The sequence below is a fragment of the Diceros bicornis genome, chromosome 5 (genome assembly GCF_020826845.1).
Source record: "Diceros bicornis minor isolate mBicDic1 chromosome 5, mDicBic1.mat.cur, whole genome shotgun sequence".
Taxonomy (NCBI): Eukaryota; Metazoa; Chordata; class Mammalia; order Perissodactyla; family Rhinocerotidae; genus Diceros; species Diceros bicornis.
Window position 1 is genome coordinate 86,455,866 of NC_080744.1, and position 23,145 is coordinate 86,479,010.

General features: G+C 35.8%; 1 protein-coding gene across 5 annotated transcripts in view; it reads right to left on the reverse strand.

The window, feature by feature from the left end:
- Positions 1-23,145, reverse strand: part of MCTP2 (multiple C2 and transmembrane domain containing 2) — a 240,164-nt gene that overhangs the window by 28,202 nt on the left and 188,817 nt on the right. For all 5 annotated transcript variants that reach the window (XM_058542374.1, XM_058542370.1, XM_058542373.1 and 2 more), the window contains 2 exons: positions 11,075-11,197; positions 8,312-8,353 (listed from right to left, as the gene is read on the reverse strand). In XM_058542374.1, the coding sequence (XP_058398357.1) occupies positions 8,312-8,353; positions 11,075-11,197 (165 nt within the window). The remainder of the gene's footprint in view (positions 1-8,311; positions 8,354-11,074; positions 11,198-23,145) is intronic.

Below are 23,145 nucleotides of genomic sequence, written 5' to 3' on the forward strand. Positions count from 1 at the left end.
CTATATAATGTATAATTTTGAGAAACTTTGTTCAGTTACATATTCTATCTACTGTTCCTTTCCAGCATTATTTTGCCCAATATTCATGAGAATGTATGTTAAATCATGCCTTTTGAAAATATTTGAAGGAAAACAGTTCTTTCTATTCTGATTTATTTATTACTTTTCTTGCTAAACATTTTAACAAACTTTATTTAGTTATAATTTGCATAAAATACATACAATAATTTACATATAATAAAATATATTCATTCTTATTTAAGAGCTGTAATACCCAGGGTTTAAATCAACAGATGAAAAGTTAGGGGAGAGAAACCCTAAGATGTACCAATTTCACAGGCCTACACATTTTGTTAATAACAGGCTATGGAGTTAGAGAGAAGTAAGTTCAACACTGGTTTTGGCATCTACTGGCTTTGTGATCATGGCAAGCACTTTACGCTTTCTGAGTCCCAATTTTGCATCTGGAAAAGGGAGCTCATAATCCTTACCCTGATGGGAGTGTTTAGAAAATTAAATATTATATCATACGTAAAGCACTTGGTACACTCCAGGTGCTTCATAAACTAAACATAAGTCCCCTCCCTTCAAGAATGCAAAGAGACAAAAGAACAAATAACCTCTTGTCTAGTTTAAAGAATACTGGGGTTAATTTAAGTTTCAAAAGCAATGATCTTCCAGGACAAGTCTACTCATGTTGCCCTGCATTGTACGAAAGATCATCTGGCAGTGCTATCTGCATCATGCTGGCTTTATTTACACATTTCAGATGGAACCAGGGAACGTGGTGAGAACACAGTTTAGCAAACACAACATACATCTGCTGCTGCTACCAAATTGCCCAGGGAGAGCAACAGTGATTCATTCAGAAAGAAAGAACTGCTATCACATGTGCTTATATTTTTCCTTAATGTATGAGGCTTCCAATTTATAGAGGGAAATGTGCGATAAAAATAGGGATAGCCACTGGTGTGATTAAACTAATGAACCAGATAATTGTGGCTAAACACATATTTTTAGATGCCTACATTTGAAAAAGAACGGATTTTACCTCTCGTTACAAACTTAAAAAAACACAGAGGCATAAGTAAAATTTACATGAATCAGGGTCTACTTTATGAGCAGGCATGTATCACCACATAATAGAAGATATGACAGCATGGAACTTTCCAGATCCAGAATTCAAATTTCATAAGGTTCCTTTTGTTTTTTTTATACATTTTACAGAAAGAATATTAAAAAAATAATGTAATTTTAATTGTATTAATAATTGTAAGAAAAATAATGACAAACTATAACTCTATAACTTAAAAATGCATATTATTATATAAAGATGAATGCAAGATTACCATTTTTTCATTGCCTATTTGTTTAAAAAATGTCAACAAAATGGAGTCTTTTGGCTAAGTTTTGTAGGCAGTTGAATTAAGAACAAATAATGTGCCTGTGTTATAACATGGTTGTTTTTTCTTTAAAAACAAAAACAAAAAAAATAAATCAGGAAGTGAATCTTTCCTTCTTCAAGGCCTGTTGCCTTCCCCATGTCTCCAATGAGTATAGCACCATAGGTGCAATAAAACGAGCTTTGAGCCTCTGGGAGAAAATTAACACCATCAAAATGAATTTACAACTAAGAATTAATTATATAATCAGTATGTTACTTTAAATCTTTCCCACATGTTCTGATTTAGGAAAAAATTCTCATTTCTCTATTAATTACCTAAGCAAAACCAGATAGTCCTGAAAATTGACCATGTCAGGAAATACCCTTTTGACATGCTTAAAAATTGAGTAATATTTGTCACAAGATGCACAGGATTCCCAAGAGGGATCAATGCAAAATTTCTATGTCAAGACATTCCCAGTAATTTCGGCCACTAGAGGAAAGATGCAAAAATATGACTTTAAACTTTAAACGGGAGTATGTTTGGTCTGTTTCATCCCACTGAATATTAAAAGCCTACAATTTGAAAACTTGAAGAATTATAAACATCAGAAATAGATTGAGTGGCATTTAGCATGAAAAAAAAAAACTCTCAGCATCTGTCATAACAAAGAAGCAGCAGCAATATTTCTGATATACGAGATTAAACATTGTTCTTTGGGAATCCAGGCTTAACGCACTGGGAACTGTCTTGAGGGCTTCTTCCCATGAGATGCGTTGTATGTGCGTGGAGACACACACACACAGTCAACTCCATGGCACATGCTATTAAAATGAGGGGAAAAAAATCTGTGCTCTTTCAGCAGATTACTTCCTTCTCAAGTAGTACTTTTGCTTCGGAAAATGAATATAAAACAGACTGGATTGTGAATCAACATCATTTCTAAGTGGTTTTAAACTGCTCTAACTATCTGTTCACTACATAAACCAATTCCACACTGACTGGTATTTATCAACATGGTTCTTTGGCTTGCAACAGGAGTCTCACCTGGTATCAAAGGAGAGGGCTAATAAAGTAAAAAGAATGAACAACAACGTCAAGAGGAAGATGTTGATAAAGCAAAATTGAAAAATTGGGAACAGTTAAAAAAATTATTTGGAATTTAGACCTGGAGAAGATTGATTTCATTATGTTTCTGAGAGCCCATTGACAGATGCCATGCCACCACAAGGCAAACAAGGCTAATGGTTTTCTATAACTGGAACTACTGTAGGTAAACACACAATAAGCTGCAGTTGCTGATTTAGCTGTGTGTGTCCTTGAGGTTTCTTTAAAGTGGAGGAGGAGGAGGGTAGAAGACAAAATAATTTATGTGATCATACAATGTAGCAAGTAATTCTTATTACCTTAAGACTCAGCTCAAACATCACCTCCTTTAGCCACCCTGACTCACCCAGGCACTTCATCTTTACTGCCCAACATAGTGTCAAACTTTGATGAAAGCAGCAATCAAACTCACTCTGATTAATGACTTTGAACACCTTGTTTATAGTTACAATCTTTTACCCATGAGGCTTTAATATAGAGAAAACACTCCATAAATGTTGTCAATAATAACGCATAAAAATAGACCAATAAATTAACGACGTTTCCTTTTTAGCAATGTGGTATGGTCAAAAATAAACAGGATTTAGATCAAAAGAGCTGGATTTGAGCCTTGCTATTATCCTGGCTGGGAAATGTGTTATTTCACTTCTCTTAACCTGGGTTTGTTCATTTGTAGATGGGGAAAATAAGATCAAATTTAATGGTTTATTTTGAGTATTAAATGAGCTAAAGCATATAAAAACATCCTGAAAATTGTAAACACTCTACAAATATTAAGGCTAATTATTTAAATAATTCTTACTCAAAATGGTCTAATTATTTATGTCTAATTATTTAAATAATTCTTACTCAAATGGTCTTGTTTTAAATTATTACTTTTGTGTTATTTATCACTTACTTGAAATTATTACTTTTCTCTTGAGGAAAAAAGTGGTGTCCCCACCTTTCTATCAATTATCTTGTAATCTCACTGGATAATTGGGACTTCGAGCAAACCACGCTGAAGCTGAGGAGATTTCATCAGGAAAGACGAGAGGAACAGCTACTCTCTTCACAAAAACAATGACTTGCGGATAATTGAAATGCAGTGTCCAATGAATTCTACATTAGCATGATGTAAAAATTTTAGGCAATTGGAAATTAAATATCCAGATGCTGTACAGTCTATAAAATCAGAGCCTCTGACTGTGTTGTGTTAGACACAGACATTAGCTAAGAAAAGGATAGATAATCCATCTAATTTATGGTCTGGTATATCATATTTCACAATATTTGGGAGTAACATACTAAATATAATCCTTACAGTAGAAATCAGGAAGAAAATCCACAAGTACAAGGAATATTAGTGAGCTTGATAGTAATAGGATGAATAATGCTTCAAAAGGTCAGATTAGTAACATTTCTGGATTACTTCTAAAGGTAATGAAGCCCAAACTTTTTTTTTTTTTTCATGAGGACGATTAGCCCTGAGCTAACATCTGTTGCCAATCATCCTCTTTTTTGCTGAGAAAGACTGGCCCTGGGCTAACATCTGTGCCCATCTTCCTCTACTTATATAGGACACCGCCACAGCATGGCTTGACAAGTGGTGCATCGGTGCCTGCCCGGGATCCGAACCTGCAAACGTTGGGCCGCCACAGTGGATCATGCGCACTTAACCGCTATGCCACCAGGCTGGCCCAAACCCAAACATTTTTAAGAATGGAGGTTTGATTTTTAAAAGGAAAAACTGAGCCAGTCGATGTGTCAGAGAAAGGACTACAGAAAATAGGGAAGCCGATCCCTTCTCATTTAAAACACGCATAAACTGATAATTAAGAATTGGCTGGAATCCATTTTAATATTAAAGTCTTGGAAGTAAGATGGTATGATACAAATGTTAGCCATTAAATCACTTCATCACTAAAAATCATATTAAATCAAATTAAAAGGAGTTAAATCAGAACAACCATTTACTTTACTTCCCTGAAAATTATCCATAAGCAGGTCCTCTACCATATGCCGTCTATATAGATTGTATACGCCCTGAAAACGTGTGTGTGTGTATTCTGCTATTGTTAACCTTTCAAAGATATTATCTGACTTTGTATTTTCTTAACAATATCACACTTTATCATTTTAAAGCACCACTGCTTAGTCAATAGTTAAAAATTCACTAATCAAACTAATTGGCTGTGTTTCAGAATTCTTAAGAAAGCACAAGGGAACCATAAGCAAAACTACTCTCACTATGAGACTGTAACAAAACTTCCTCCAAGAACGACAGTCTTCCCTGGTTGAGATACTATAGATCATTGTTTCTCTCTGAAACAAGAAAACACACAGAATGAGGCATGATGGACCCACCACCTCGTCCAAAGGACTATGCAGGTTCATTTGTAGCAAGAATACATATGCCACCTGCTTCTCCAAGAAGGCTCTGCCTGGGAAGTAAGGAGTGGACTCAGGTTTGGAGGATGGAAATAATTTTAATCACTGAATTTGATGGTTTAAAATGTACTTAAATTTTAATGATGACGTCCTAATTTGTGAAAAGGTATAGATATAATATTCATGCATCCTTTCATTATAAAAGTTTCCACAATCGATCAACAAAGATGTATTAGATGCTTCTTGTCTTAAAAGAAAACATCCATATCTGTTTTTGAGCCATAATGGACAGAAAAGGGTGACTTGTTTCCTCATACACACTGTTAGGCAATTGTGAACTCACAGATAATCCTAAAAGAACAGATCATTCCAGTCTTATTTCTGACAGCCAAGTTAAAAACAAACCAACCCACAATGCAGGCGTCACAGTGCAGTTTCTTTATGATAGCAATAGGCAGGGTTTTTTTTTTTTTATTACTCGCCCTTATGATTCTTTCTTCCTGATGTTAATAGTAAATGCTGAAATATTCTCTGTAAGTGATTGTTGGGCTGGAAGAAGAAAGAAAGTCTAATGCAAGTATTTATACCTTCCACAATGAAAACAAGATATTATTGCTCTGCATGACCTTTCCTAAGTATGGGATACAGCATTTTACACAATAGTTTCTTGGTTCATGCTTCAATTACTGACCTTTACTGTGCAGAAAATTAATGCAATTTTCATTGTAATCCATCCGTACAAATATGGTCCAAAGAGAAGAATTCCACATAAGGAATCTAATACAAATAGGAAATGTCAGCTGATTGCTGTTGGCTGAACTTAGTCATTATCTGTTTGTTCCGAAGTCCCCAGCAAACTATACCGGGAACAAGCAATTTCTTGCCTGGGCCATCAGCTATGAGAAAGAAAGATTTCCTCTCTTCAAAATTTAGTTTGTATAGTTAGTTTTCTAAAAGCTAAAAAACTAGTTACCTGAAAGTTCTATGTTATAACTGAAAGTCCACAAAAAGACAAAATTGTGGAGTCTAATTTGGTGTCTAATACAGGTCACTACTATGGACTTTTAACAGTGAGAAGCAATGAGACTTCAGTGACGTCATTTTACAACAATCTCTATTCCAGACAATAAAAGTATGACAGACCCCAGACCGTGTCCTGGTCTGTGCATCGGAGACAGGCAGAATATGGGAGTGCGTCCATCTCCTGAGGAAGTTGTGCCAAGGGGCCCCGGCACGCTTTCATCTTCCACAGTTGTCCGTGATGGTATTTGGTGGGAAGGTGCGCTGGCAATTAAGGAGTGTCACTTTCAAGATGGATAGTTTGGGTAGAAAGGAGTTCCTCTCCTCTTCTGGTTTGGAAGGAAACGGCTGTGTGTTTATAATTTGTAAACAGCTCATCTCTCACTGGGTGTGTTACAGTTCCCAGAAGCACAGTCTGTCATGTCTAACACGCAACAGAAGCCAGAAGGGCTCTGTGGGTAAGCCCTTTGCTACAGCACGCTAAGGAGGGGAGTGGCCCAAGGACTGTGTGTGCAGGTCGATGACGAGCACATCTCAGTTGTGGAGGCTGCTATCCATGGAGAAGAAATGATGAGTTGTAATATACATGTGGATGTGCGCTCAGGAAGTCTTCATGTTGAAAATCCATCTAGTTTACACATCTCTTAGAGAGGTTACAGTGAAAAGATACGGACAAGGACTGCAAAATTGGCCAGTCTCCTCTAACAGTAGAAGGGCTGTGTTAGGCAGAAGAGGCATAAATACAAACCAAAATTTCATTTTAGACTTATTCCTCTAGAAGATTTCATAGAAATATGAAATTGAGGAAGCAAAACAAATATGGCCATGCTACAGCTATTAAATACTGTGAAAATACTACAATCAAAACATCTCAAGAATGAAATTGCCCTGGAGGAAACCAGAGAGTCCCAGTGCCAAAGCCCTCAGCGTGGGACCGGTTGACACAACTGTTGTGTGGAAGGCCATGCTTGGATGATTTTAACAGCTCCGAGGCTCATCCATGTGGATGCTATAGTTCCAACTCAGTCATCCTTGCCCCGAAAGGCTTGGTGCACAGCCCAAATGGCTCGACTCCACACCCCTAGGCCCCCAGACAGCCCCTGAGGCACCTCAGTGCAAGGTTAGACCGTGACAACCCCTGGTCTAGACTTCACGGCCTAAATTTGTTGCCTGCCAGTTACTGAACACCACTTTTTCATTCACTGCATTCTGGTTGGATGCTTTCCTTTATCAGATGGGCCAAAGACACATGGTCACAATTATCCATAAAAGGCGATGATGCCCTCTTCCACAGGTGGCTCATTTAAACAGGCTTAGCCAAACAGAATCTTCTTCACTTCCAAGACTTGGTTATTAAATTTAGAATTTTGCCTAGTATAGGTTTAAAATAATTTCCTTAATACTTGAGTTTCCTTTGATAAAACATCCCAACGTGCACTTTAGCTTGGCTATGACTATTTTCAATATTCAAGTAGTTATATCACTCAGAAGACACTCACATCAATTTATCGAGAATAAGGTCACATCTGAGTGAACTTTATTCTGAAAAAAGTTGATTCCCTTTAAAATAATATTATACTTTATTTTGTTATTTTGCTATTAACGATCGTCTTAACACAACAAATAAGATTTACTTTGTAATCCACCCAATTTGTTTCAAATGGGCAAAACCATCTGGCCTACTCAAATCATTTTAAGGCTGCTTGTGTCATGGAGCCAGTATTTTTGAATTTGTCTTTATTTCCTGGGCATTTTATATTGGATAGTTATTCTTAAGATTTCCCCTTTTGACCTTCTCCTCTCCTGCGAGCCTTCTCTACAACTACCATCAGAAGCCCCAGAAACCCACAGGTTCTGGGAGACTGGAAGTCCATTAAGCTAGTAGCATCTCATTTGACATTTCACTTTTTTCATTTTATTCCAGAAGGTTTGTCTGAAAGCATAATGACAACAAAAGCAGCAGATTTGAGAGATTCTCCCAGGAGAAGAAAAAGGACAGATGTACACAGACATATAGCTGAAAACGTTGCCAGCAACAGCTGGGAAAGTGACAGGCTCTGAAGTGGGTGACCACCCCACAGAGTGCAGACACGAACCTCAAGGAACAGCAATTCTACTTGATTTACTTGTGACTTCCTAGGCTGCCTTTCATCTACCTTTCATACACCAAGGGGAAGGCTCACGTTCGCTTGCATCAAATGACAGGACTCCTATAGGTACGCTTTTCATAACATTTCAATTATTCCTTATATTTTATCCCTTTTCATCCTTATTTTAAAAAAATCTTAAAAAGGGATATCCTTTATAAATTACAACAAAATTACTAAACTGGTCACTCTATAGTACTAAAAAATAATAGAGTTTGACTCAACCTGGAAGAACGCTTATCTGCTGAGAACATCAACACTCTCTTCCATGAACACACCCACCTTGTCGTCGCCATCCTCCTCATCATCTACGTCTGTGCTCTCCTGAAAGGAAAACCCGAAATTTGTTAATAAAACATCAACCAAAATTACCCAATGCAAATTAAACTTATATACACTTTTAAAGTTTCCCTACATAATTTAAACTAGTATTATGACCTCTTAAAAAATAATACTTTCAAAGTTCAGGGACACTGTGGCAAGACTATAAACAATATGCATAATCTACATAAAACTGTGAACTATAAATAAAGCTATTAGGCAAGTGCCCTTTGAAGGCATCCAGCTTTAAAAATGCATTGCCAAGTTGTACTTTCTGTAAACAGTTTTGTTCCTGTGCTGACAAATGAAGCAACTGCTCTGTTAAGGCTGAGAACACCACACTCTGTTTGTGCGAGGCTCATTGTTATAATGCCTGCTCTTTCCCTTTGGGCCATTACTGAAACATTAGACAGTAGAAAATGCATTCGTCTGAATGTAATCAATCTCAAGAATAAGTTACAGGTTTCTATATGGTATTGTTGTTTTCCTTGGGCTTCGGGCTTGGAGGGGGGGCAGGTGAGGGAAGGAAACTCTAGGCTCTGATCTGGACTAAAGGGCGCCTGGCTTTAGTTCAGGGGCCCCAGCACCAGCTGTGCTGCAAATAGGTTTGTTCCAATGCATTTAGAAATCTTGGCTATTTAACAGGTAAATTTTAATCATACCACTGCAATGTTGAAAAGCTAACACATGCTAGTACACAAATCAAATGGGTTCGCTAGCTTGGAAATAATGCTGGGTATTACAAAACCAGGGACTATTTTCAGCTTGAACACTTACCTTTCTTCTTAACCTTGCAAAGGTCAGGCATGCTGTTTAGATGCCATTGTTCCAATAGTAATAAGAATGGTCAATACCATGCTCTTAAAAGGGAGTAACTCTGAAGTATCCAGAGAGTACTCTGCTATACTCCATAAAACCATGGAGCAGTCATGAGGTCATTTCTCCAGGGCTGGTACCGCATTACCTCCCAGAATTCCCATGAGCTTCAACTAGCAGTCTGTGTGAGACTCACTGATCCTGGAGAAATAACCTATGCACCATTGGCAGCACACATGTTTCATGAAAGCAAATGAACAAAAATGAATACAATGAAAACATACAATGGCAGGAAAAAAATGTAATTAGGAGTTAGAAGTCTTCAGCTTAAGACAGAGTCTTTAGCTTGAGACATTGTTCCAGCACTGTTTTGCTGTGTGACTTTGGGTAAACCACTCTGCCACTCCGAATCTTAGTTTCATCAAGCATAAAATGAAAATAGTAGTTCTTGCTTCTTTCAGGCTTGTGTTATCAAGATTGAATTAGGTAATGAATTTGAAAATGTTCTGTAAATTAAGAAGGTTTTATGCACACACATACATATTTATATGCATATACACATAAGTATAGTTATGTACCGACACATACATCTGTATACACCTGCATACAAATACGTACACATATACATATACACATGCACATATATGCATGCTATAAACATCGTGTATATATAGCGGGAAAAATAAAATCTGATTAAAATTGTAAAAATGTTAGTTGACAGCATTTTTTATAACCGATGTTTCTCTGTAAAAGTTTCCCTCCTCTGTACCTCTGTGAATCTTAGTTCTTAAATGAATCTGTACTTTAAAGTTATTTATTTATTAGTTGGTTCGAGCATCTTCAGGCCCCTCACTATTGATATACGCCCATGTCTATTGCACCCAACAATCAAAAACAAAACAGAACAGAATTGTGAATTTGTCTGAGGTTTTACTTCCTGCCACAACACTTCTTTTCCCCACTTCCCTTCTATCCCAAATGAGACCAGAAACATCCATTATTTCAGAGATGATTTTTTTTTTTACGAGAACATTATAAGGAAAAACAGGTGAAGATGGTCAGCTTCTGAGTCTTGACAAACTCAACGTGAAGGTGATCTTTCTAGAAAGGATGTTAGCAAGTCTCGAGACCTTGGATTTTTGTTTTAAAAACTTGGTTCTTAAATCTGGTATGCCAATATTGATAAAGCAAGCTTATAAATACAAGTTCCTTCTCACCTGGAGCAGAAAAAGATCCTGAGGGCTGGGATAAGAGGAGTAGGAGAAGGAAAGTCGGAAAAGTTGTAAGGTCGGTAGACACTGGGGGATGTCTCTGAGAAGAGGCCTTGCCTGTGCTTCCTTCAATACTACGGGGAGTTTGAGAATTACAAGAAAAACTTGGGCACTTGAGAATAGAAGGGCCCATGCCCGCCTGCCCCCCGATTGTCCTGGGAGTTGGCAAACCTCCAAGAATCCCCTGAGCCTTCAGGTCAGGGGAGAACATTGTATGGGGTGACTCCATGGAGAGGGCTGAGGCAGCCTCCCAGATGCTCTGTGTGCCCCCAAGGGGATCAGAGAGCCACCAAAGGCTTTTCTCTAGTGGTTAAGAATGTTATTCACAGGAACCCGACAGAGAACCACTGGGCACACAGCCATGTGCTGCTGGCACAGAAATGAGGACCAAGAACCAGAGGGCTCTCCTCATGCTAAGAATGTAGGCCAAGACTCGGGAACATGAGATGCCATGGAAGGAAGTCTCCAGATTACACCTGAGAAGAGATCTCCCCCGTAACTTGGATACATGTGCAGCGTTGCTCCTCAAGTCTCAAATGCAATGGACCTGGGCCATGATTTGGCAGTGGTGGTGGTTTATTGTTGTTAACACATTTTTCTCTAGTCAAATGTCAGAATTATTGGCATCTTTGCTCACCTGGCTGTCCTGGATGGTGCCAACCTTCCCTTTCATGGGTCTGATGAAGTTGTAGACAAACAGCAGCAATAATGCCAGAGGGATCATGTACAGTTCAAAATTCCAGACAGTGACCAGAAATACCTGATCGGAAGACAAATAAGACCAAATGACTGCTTGAAAAAACAGTATGGGAGCAATCTTAAATTCCTACTCATTGACGTAAGGAGATTAAACCCAGGACTCTTTCTATATCATTCCAAACAGGTTAAAGCACACGCACGCACATGCACACACACACACACACACACACACACACACACAAACGATGATTAACGAAGTTTTAGAATTGGTAGTAGAATGAGGAAGATAGAGAAATGAGTTGGGCAGTCACACTCTGGAATAGACAGATATAGTAGCCCCATATCTGGAAACCCCATTACCCTATCAACCCTATTCAGTTTTTTGTTCCTGGATTTAGTGTACCAGAATTTATGTAAAGTAGTATGGAAAAATCCAAGGTCATGAAGACGGAGGCCACAGGCCAAATTTTGCCAACAGTGAGGTTTATCTGAACTGGAGGGAATGATTACTTTTTAAATTGGCTGCCAATGTTGAAAAATCCAAATATTTTAGGTAAAAATTTAGGTTTCCAAAGTCTCTTTAAAAATCTTACAATCTTCCAATTTTGAGGCCAGATGGCCACAAGAAAATGATGGGCTAGAACTTCCTACACCAGACAAGGTATGCGCGTACCTGCCCGATTTCTATGTCTCTGAATCTGAGACTCCTACTGCAGAAGGACAAGAGAGAGCTTGGGTTTGAATCCAAGTGCCTATGCTATAATGGTCACTGGGGACATACATGCAAATAAGACATGGCCCTACCTCCAAGGAACACACTAATTCATAGGACAAATAAGAAAAGAACATATGCTAATGATAACACGAGGCAGGAGTGACATTTTGGGCAAATTACTTTGCAACTTGAGCCTCACTTTCTTTTTGAACTCACATGTAGTGCAGAAGCTGAAATAAGATAATTTGTGGTTATCAACTGTCAGCTAGTAAGTGCTCCACAAAGTCACTCTTGTAACATATCAACTTAGAAGAGGCAAATTCTGCATCTTAAATATTGAATCTTCCTTTCCAAAAGCAGTATTGTTTTACCTGTTACTAAAAACTTTTTCTACCATTTTAAAGTTTTCTTTTTGTAGATATTATATGTTTCTTGCTTATTTTTTCGGTTGTTATTGTAAATTTAATTATTTCTTCCATTATATTTTTCAAACAGGTAATTGCCTCTAAAAGCTAATAATTTGCATGTATTTTTTTAAATTAGTAACTTTACTGAATTTTCTTATTGTTTCAAATAGATTTTCATTTCATTCTTTTGGAGTTTCTAAGAATACAGTCACATAATCTACAAATAAAGAATTGCTTCTGTTTCCTCTTTTCTAATATCCATAACTTACTCTTTTCATATTTAATTTCATTATTACTAACAAAGAATGTTAAATAAAACTGTTGAGAGGGATATCATTGTCTAATTCCTGAACTTCATGAAAATGTTTCTAGTGTCCATTTTTCTAACATTAAGCCTGCCATTGGCTTGTAGTTTGAGCTATATAAACCATATTAAAACTAGAAAGTTCACATACAAGTGTTTTGATTAATTATTCTTTATATCTTTTAAATATTTTATAAATCCTCTTTTGTTTCTGATCCAAACTTAGTGAAAACATTTTTTAAACAAGAATACTTCCATCAGTTTCAACAAGGATTTACCTATTATTATTTTTAAAATCAGGAATAATGGTGGCTGATCAATTGCTCTTTCACTATCTTCTGAAATAAGGAGGGTTTTTCCTTCTCATTTTAGAACATTAATATGGTGTACGGTATTTATAATTTCCTAATATTGAAGTGACCTCATATTTCTGGGAGAAACTCCTTCTTCAGTGACGTGTAGTAGTCTTTTAATGCACTGCTGTATTCTATTTGCTGACACCTGAAGATGTTTTGCACAGACACCCATGAGTTACATTTATCTGTCGCTTCCTTTTTGTGTTATTTTCAGGTTTTGGTATCAGGATTATTTTGGCACCATATAAAATTTTACAGTCTATTCTTTCTTTCTCCATGCCTCTGGTGATATTTTTATATTACATTACTAAATATCCCAAGAATGAAAAAAATACATAGACTAATTTAACAAATGCCCATGCACTCCCTGAGCATAAAGACTTGTTAACATGCCATAATCTATCTTTCTGATTTATGTATTATTCTTTCTTTTTTAAAAATTAAACATTTCAGGGGGCCGGCCCGGTGGCGCAAGCGGTTAAGTGCGCGCGCTCCGCTGCGGCGGCCCGGGGTTCGCTGGTTCGGATCCCGGGCGCGCACCGACGCACTGCTTGGTAAGCCATGCTGTGGCGGCGTCCCATATAAAGTGGAGGAAGATGGGCACAGATGTTAGCCCAGGGCCGTCTTCCTCAGCAAAAAAAGAGGAGGATTGGCGGATGTTAGCACAGGGCTGATCTCCTCACAAAAAAAAAAAAAAAAAAAAAAAAAATTAAACATTTCAGATAGTTGGTTCCCAGCGTCAAACGTCCTTGGTCCTACTCTTCCTATTCCCAGAGGTAACCATGTCCTAAAATCGGTGTGAATACTTGACACCTGGGGACACCTAAGGTTTATATTAGAAATAATATAAACTGCATCAAAGTGTTCATATCGTCCTAAAAATGTTTTATTCAATATTATGTTTTATAGATCTATCGATGGTGTATGTATAAATCAAGTATATTCATTTTAACTGATATATGGTACCCCATTCAAACAAATGCTCTGCAATTTTTCCCATATATTCCCTTGTCACTGAAAACTTAGGTTGAAACAGTGATTTTATTTTTTAATGTAGTCAGCTATATTAATCTTCAACCTTAGGATTTGTGCCTTTAATGTTCGATGTTCTACTTAAGGAATCATATTCCACCCTGAGATGATAAAGCTGTTTCTTTGTGTTTTCTTCCAAAAGATAATTGCGTGTATGTGTGCATATATGTATGTGTGTTCCTTATTTTGTCTTAAATGCTTTTGGGTTTATATTTGAAAAAAGCATACAATTTGAACATTTTCCTTACAGAGAGCCAATGTTTACAATTAGATTACTGCACCGATCCCTACTTTTCTCACTGATGTACACTGACATCTCTGTCACATACCAAGTTCCCTCAGGAGTGTCTGCTGTTTATTCCTCCATTGATATACATATTTCTATTCTTTTACCCAGACCACATTTTAAAACTGTAGTTTAGTAACCAGATGATATCCGAGTGGGCAAGTCTCTATTACTTCACTTTCAAAATTATGTTGGATAGTTCTTGTCCTTTATCCTTCCACATGTATTTTAGAATCAATTTGCAAAGTTCCATAAAATTCTTGGTGAAATTTTGATTGGGATAGCCTTGAATGTATATATTAATTTGGAGAGATTTGATAATCTGATATTGACCTTTCAAATCAAAAGGATTATTTATTCCTCCATATATTCAGGATTTCTTTTATTAACTCAAAACATTTTATTACTTTCACCATACTGATTTGGCATATGTTTTACTAATATTTTTCTAAGTAACTTAGAGTTTTGATACTATTATGAATGGGGTCATTTCAAAATTTACATACTTTAATTGGTTACTGCTGGGTACAGGAATACTGATTTTTATATGTTGCTCACATTATTTCTGAGGTCTCTCAGTTGTAGGAGATTTCAAATATATCCTTTTGGAGATCTGATGTGGAAAATCATATAAACTGCAAATCACGATAATTTTTCCTTTTGCCTTTCAATCTATATGCTACTTATATTTTCTGTTAGTGTTAAACCTACACACAAATGTTTTATGAGTAAGTATAGAATTTTTGAAATACTTTTTGAATCAATGCAGATTATGTTGTTGACTTCTTCCAGTCTGTTAATCTAGTTGTGCTTTATCAACTTTCTTTTATTTATTAGTTCATAATACATCTTTTCCTATAATTTTCTATCTTCTTAAAGCTTCCTTTCTCTTTTGCTCTTTTTTTTCTTACTTGCTGAGGAAGATTTGCCCTGAGCTAACATCCGTGCCAATTTTCCTTTATTTTTTTAGTGTGTGGGCCGCCAGCACAGAGGTGTAGGTCTGCACCCAGGAACCGAACTTGGGCCACTGAAGCAGAGTGCACCAAAATTAACCACTAGGCCACCAGGGCTGGCCCCTCTTTTACTTTTTTGTTTTATTATGAACACAGAAAAAAGTAGAGAAAATAGTACAGTAATTTCTCTACTATGTAAAGCCAGAAATTTTCCTAATTGTTCCCTTTTCCTGTTCTTAAACTTCTTTTAGGATTAGGGGTTTTAACTGTATTCTAAATGGTGGTTGTTTCTAAATGTCTATGTACTGGATAAGTGAGATTTTATTGTTCTTTTAAATTGCTAAATATTACTTCAAGTACAAAGAGGCTGACATAATACTATTGAGAAAAATTAAGAAGAGCATATTTTTAACTTATTTTCTTCATCACAAAGCTATTTATAAAATGTCTTTGATAAAATTACTTATACAGCAATCAATATTAGAGGGATGGCTGTTAGTTAAACCCTTCATTTGCCATAACATTTGCCTCTATCAGGTATAGTTAAGTAATCCCAGAAAGCGTTTTCAACAAAGATTGAGCCATCTTTAAATATCACATTCAAAAGACCCAAAACTCTTTTAGAGTGAGACAGTAGTGCCTTTAGAAATATTTTTCAAATCAATGCATAATTCCCACTTCTATAGTAAAAGATTAATTTCCTAACAAACATATCTTCCAGGAAAAACAAATAGAAACCTTGGGCAAAACTAAAAAAAAGACCAACTATCTGAGACTCTGAACCACTCAAAGCTATTAAAACTTTTCAAGGGAGCTGGAATCTTGGAAGAAGAAATCAGATCTGCATGGGGTCACTTTAACATTTTTGCATCTTTGACCTAAGAGTAGCTGCAGGTACAGGGGTGGTACAGTTGGTGACACCAATAGAGAAATTTGCCATCTGTCTGAATGGAGGAAACAGATAAAGGAGTTGGGGACAACCAGGGCCACCAGAGAGGACAGAGGTACACTGGAAGGAGAGAGTAAGCAAAGGAAAACCCCAAATTTGGTATGTGAACTCTGCTACAATCTGTGGCATACATGTGGAGCTAACTCAATGTCTGAACTGTGATCAAAGCTGCTACCCACAGGAGTTGTGACAGAATGTGCAGTTTGAGTCTAACCAAGTTAAATGCCTTCTTAAAACAAAAAAAACAAAATCAACCTTATTTGAAAGAATGTAGCAGAATCTAGAGTCTCCACCATATAACATTCCTAATGTCTAAGACACAATTCAAAATCACTGGACATACAGAGTCAGGAAAACGGAATCCATTTTCAAAGAGGCCATCAACAGATGCCAACGCCAAGATGAACTATATGTCGAATTACCAACAAGAACTTTAAACCATCTATTAAAAATATGCTCAATGAGGTGAAGGAAAATAAACTCATAATGAAAGATAAATTAGTAAATATAAGCAGAAAATATAAAAAAGAATAAAATGGAAAATTGCCCAACTAAAAAGCACAATGTCTGAAATATTTTAAAAATTCAGTAGATACGCTCAATAGTAGAATTTTTAAAAAGTCAATCAACATAAAAGATATAGCAAAAGAAATCATTTTATCTGAAAGAGAGAAAAAAGATTGGAAAATATGAATAGAATGCCTGAGGCCCATTTGATAATTGCAAAAGTTCTAACATAGGTATTTGGAATCTCAGAAAAAGAAAGAGAGAAGAAGATAAGAAAACACGTCAAGAATCACTGGCTGGACATTCCCAGAGAAACTCAAATGGAATAAATTTAAAGAAAACCAGGCTTAGGCATGTATATCGTAATCACGCTTCTGAAAAACAAAGATAACAAGAAAACTTTGAAAGCAACTAGAGGAAAAGGACACACTACGCATGTGAGTACAGCAATTTGAATGGCCATGGATTTCTCATCAGACACCATGGAGCAAGGAGTGTGTGACAGCAATTTTAAAGAGTTAATTGTAAAAAATAACAAAAACCAAACCAAAAACTGTCAATCCAGAATTCTATATCCAGAGAAAACATCTTTCCAGAACGAAGGTGAAATAAAGATTTAGATAAAAGAAAATTAAAAGAATTTTTCACCAGCATATCTGTACATCAATAAATGCTACAGGAGTTCTTTAGAAAATGAGAGGAAATGATACCAGATGGAAACTGAAACTTCAGGAAGAAATGAAGAGCATCAGAAAGGTAGACACATAGGTCAATATAAAAGATTATTTTTTTCTTTTATTTTCTTTAGAAACCATATAACTGTTTAAAGCAATTCTTGTAATATTATCTTTGTGGGATTTATAATGTATTTAGATGTAATACATATGAAAATTAAAATATAAAGGAGGGTAGGGACAGGTGGGCAAACAGACTTAGAAGAGTTACAATGTTTCTGTGTTTTAGGTGAAGTGATACAATATTAATCCTAAATTGACTGTGAAAATTGAAGGGATGATTACACAGATATGCACACACTTGCACACATGCATATCTCTAGAGCAACCACTTAAAGAATAATGCAGGGAAGAATAGATAAAAATCAAGAGATAAATTAAAATGGAATTCTAAAAGGTAAGAAAAGGGAAATAGAGGAAAAAGAAATATAGTAGACAAATGGAAAATAATAAAATGGCAACCCAAAGACAATAATATCAATAATTACATTAAATGTTAATAGAATAAATGCTATAAGCATAAAGGCAGAGATGAGAATAAAATGAACAACTTTGAGGAAAACAATGACAATTTAAACAAAGAGAAAAGTTATTTAAAAATACAACTTAAAAAAATGTAACAGATCAATTGAATTTATTAGCAAAAATGCCCCCACCTAGAATATTCAGGCCTCAATGGTTTCACTGTTGAATTCTAGCAAAAATTTAAAGAAGAAAGAATATTATATTGGAGGGGACACTTCACAAATAATTTATGAAGCCAGCATTACCTTGATAACAAAACCTGACAAACCCATTACAACGAAATAAACTACAGACAAATATCCAATATGAACAAGGATACAAAAACCCTTAAGAAAATAATAGCAAATCAAATCAAGAAATATATGAAAAATATATACTATAGCATGATCAAGTAGAGTATGTTCCAAGAATGCAAGATTTGGTTTCACTTTCAAAAATCAATCAATGCAATTCACAATATTGACAAAATAAAGGAGAAAAAAACATATGATTATTTCAATAGATGTGGAAAAAGAATTTGATGAAAAAATTCAACACAAATAATGAATAGAAGGAATTTCTTCAATCTGATAAAGGACACCTACAAAAATCTTATAGTTATCATATTTGATCATAATTGGCAGTGGTTTATTATATGTAAATTATGCCCTAAAAGGTTAATTAAAGAGGCCTGGCCAGGTGGTGTAGTGGTTAAATTCATGCGCTCTGCTTTGGCGGCCAGGGGTCCGTGAGTTTGGATCCCAGGCATGGACCTACACATTGCTCATCAAGCCATGCCTTGGTGGCATCCCACATACAAAATAGAGGAAGACTGGCACAGATGTTAGCTCAGGGATAATCTTCCTCACAAAAAAAAAAGAAAAGAAGTTTAAAACATCTGTATGTGCTAAGAAAGACACTTGGGCATGCAATCATATGAATAAATCTCAAAAACACTGAGTGAAAGAAGCCTTATACAAAAGAGCACATACTGTATGATTCTATTTATGTGAAGTTCTAGAACAGACAAAATGATTCTATGACAGAGAAAACTGCATGATTTCCTTCTAAAATTAGGAATAAGGCAAGGATATCTGCTCTCACTACTTCTATTCAGTATTGGACTGAATGTTCTAGCCATTTCAACAAAGTAAAAGAAATAAAAGGCATGAGTATCAGAAACGAGAAAAGTAAAACTGTCTCTTTTTATAGATGACATGATTTTCTATGTAGAAAATCCTCAAGAATCTATAAAGATAATCCTAGAAATAACAACTAAATCCAGCAAAGTAACAGCATATAAAGTTATGTTTAAAAAATCAATTCTAGGGGCCGGCCCGGTGGCGCAAGCGGTTAAGTGCGCGCGCTCTGCTGCGGCAGCCCAGGGTTCGCTGGTTCGGATCCCGGGCGCGCACCGACGCACTGCTTGGTGAGCCATGCTGTGGCGGCGTCCCATGTAAGGTGGAGGAGGATGGGCACCGATGTTGGCCCAGGGCCGTCTTCCTCAGCAAAAAACAAAAAAGAGGAGGATTGGCGGATGTTAGCTCAGGGCTGATCTCCTCACAAAAAAAAAAAAAAAAAAAAAAAAAAAATCAATTCTATTTTTATCTACTAGCAGCAAAAAATTGGAAAATGAAAAATTAAAATTTCCATTTATAGTAGCAGCAAAATCCATAAAATATATGTGAATAAAATGCACAAAACCTGAGCAACATCTCTTCACTGTAAATTATAAAACATTGCTGAGGAACATTCTAGAATATCTAAATAAGTGGACAGATATGCCACTAGTTCATGGATTGGAAGATTCAATATTGCTAAGACGGCAATTCTCCACAATTGATCTATAGATGTAAGCAATCTCAATTTTGTAGAAATTGACAAGCTGATTCTAAATATTACATGGAAATGCAAATGACATAGGACAGTCAGAGCAATTTTAGCAAATAAAGCTTTCACTTTGTGAAATCACCTGATTTCACAACTTATTATAAAGCTATAGTAATGAAGACAGTGTGGTGTTGGTGAAAAGATAGACATAGATCAATGGAACAGAAGATAGAGTCTAGAAATAGATCCACCTATAGGCAGTTAATTGATTTTTAAGAAAGTTGCCAAGGTAATTCAATGGGAGAAATTAGAGTCTTTTCAACAAATGGCACTGGAACAATTGGATACATGTAAGGAAAAAAATAATCACTAACCCTTATGGCTTCCCATATATAAAAATTAACTCTAGATGGATCATATACATAAAGGTAAAGGCTAAAAATTTAAAACCTCTAGAGAAAACATAGAAAAAAAACCTTTGTCATCTTGGAATGGTCAAAGATTTCTTAGGACACAAAAAGTATACAGAATAATGTAAAGAATAGAAAAAACAGACTTTATCAAAAGTATTCTTCTTTTGCTCTTTGGAAGAAAATATTAAGAAATGAAAAAACGTCACAAAATGGGAGAAAATACTTTCTATACATATACTGAAAGAGAAATTATATCCAGAATATATAAAGAATTCTTACAACTTAGCAAGAAGACAACTCAATAAAAATAGGTACAAGATTTGACCAGACCCTTCATGCAAAAAAAAATCTATATGAATACCTAAACGCACATGGAAAGATATCCAACATGATTGTTCACTAGGAAAAGAAAAACTACCATGAAATAGCACTAACAAGTATTAGAAAGGCTAAAATTTTAAAAACTGACAAGATAAAGTGTTGACAGGAAGTAGAACAACTGGAGCGCTCATACACTCCTGGTAGGAATACAAAAAGATACCACCAATTTGGAAAACCACACAGCACTTTCTCAAAAAGTTGAGCACATGCCTACCATAATTCACAGCTTTTCTACTCCTAAATATTTAACATATGTCCCATGAAAAGATCTGTGAGCCAATGTTCATAGCACAGCAGCTTTATTCCAAATAACAACAAAACTGGCAACAGCCCAAATGTCTACCCAGCAATTGACTATAATATATCCGTACCTTGGAACCATATTCAGAAATAAAACAGAACACCACCTATAAAATGTCAGAACCAATGCTTGAAGCTTGATTTCTCTGACACCAAAGAAAGCTTCTGAACCTGTCATGTGGCTTTCCCTCCTATGTTCCAAGATGCAGATGCAAAGGTGACCTGATATGATCCCTTCCCTAAAAAATGTAACTTTAAGAAATCTTTAACTCAAATCTTCAACTAGAAACATTTTTTCACTTTCTGCCCCAAAATTTGTTTACCGTAATTTTTATAAAAATAGATATAAGAAATATGCCAAATCTCTGCCGAGAAAAAGTGATTCATAAAGAGATTTTGTGCTTCTCTGGGGAAAATCCTAAAGATAGAAATACCTTAGGGAGTCAGTGGTTCCAAATTAGCTGTGATTGAAGAACTTAGCCAGAGTTGTCATAGACACTTGAACAAATCCTCTAGGTATTCTTTCTTTAGGTATGACATGAGAAGGATGTTATCTTATGTCACAAAGAGTTTTAAAGAACAAATTAGACTAAGTCTGCCCGGTTTCATTATAAAGTGGTCTATAAATAATTAACTAAGTAATTGACCAACCAATCAACCATTAAATATCTTCTACACATCGAAAGAGATGCCCTTACTTCAAAGTAGTTAACTTGGGACACCAAGTACAATGACATGATTATTTCCCCAAATACTTTGGGATCTCCTCATTTAAAATTACCTTAAGATTCTGTCCTCCTGTAATTTGAGAGTGGATTCAAGACAAGGAAATAGCCAAAACACTGCATTTGTTAAAACAAACAAAACAACGTACGAAGTATGATTATAAAGATTAGAGTTCACCATTTTGACCTACATATTGTCCAAGAAAGTAATATTTAAAAGAAATTGAACAATAAAACCAAGATCCTCATTTGAATACAAATATTTTGGTAGGGGTGCTCATAAAAAATCATAGGTTATTTTTTGTTTGTATTTCATAAACAGCTAGGCATGCCACAGAGATTTGGGTATCCAGTCAATATGACCATTATTTACAGAATATGATTTTGACCCACCATTGGTCAGATTAACTAGGTGATCTTGAATCGCTATTCTACTTTGTAGTAGAACGACATAAGATGACTTAAGATGGCATAATATATTAAGCACGCAAAAAAAAAATTAAATGTTCACTTGTGGTAGAAAATTATTGAGAAATTTATATATCAACTTTTACTTAACTTCCATCATTAGCTGAAAAATCTACTTTTTGCTATAAATCACCCATTCCTACACCCCAAACCAAACACTGGGTTTTAAGAAAGAGAATAAAGAGGTCAAAATTCAGTTCATAAATACAGTTAAAGCTTAAAGTAATAGCAAAAATGGAAGAGATATTTTGGAAGAAAAACATGAAAATCCACCCAACATCCACCTTCCTTGCCACCAGCCCAAACTCCAACCTTACTAGACCCCCAGGTTAAAATCGTATCAAGAAGCAACATCCGAAGAAACACAAAGGAAGGGCTAGCTGATTTATTTTGGTTAAGGCACTGTTGCTTCAAAGTTCGATGACTTTGAACAAATACTCAAGGAGGTTGTAAGGAGTTTGATCTGAAAAAAACTGAAGAGGGGCCTAGCTTTCTGTGAAAAACCACTGAAGTGGTCCTTGTGACAACGAATAATGAGAAAGGGCAAAATACATACACTCACATGTACACTTCCTTCAGAATATTGTGTAAATCAGTTAATTTGTTACAGGAAAGATTAAATCTGCATATTTGAAAAGAATGTCTCTTGAAATAATCATGCAATCTTTATGAATGACCATCCTGTAAGTACAGGGTGTAATTTGGGGAGAGATTAACATACATATGATCATTTTATAATGATATTGGGTAAAGATGAGACAAAGCTATACTACTTCTATTCCAAAAAACTCCAGGGTTACACAAAAAGAGAGCAATATAACAATTTGTTTTTAATTTGACCAAGTACACATTCATTTCTAAGATAACAAATCAGTAAGTTGCCCCTTCTCAGGAAAACGTTAACTGCTTTTACTGTTGTTAAAAGAAAAAAAAAAAGTGTCTTAGCTACCACCATACCAAAACAAAATAACAGAAAACCAAAAAAACACCTCCAGTTCTCATCACGCCATTCACCCGACTAAAATTTTCCATTGTTTCCTGGCCTACATTATGACATTTAGACCTCGTAGGTTAACATTTAAGACCTCCTCTGAACTGGCTCAGACTTGACTGTATTTCCTAAGACAACATCCTAGATTCCTAAT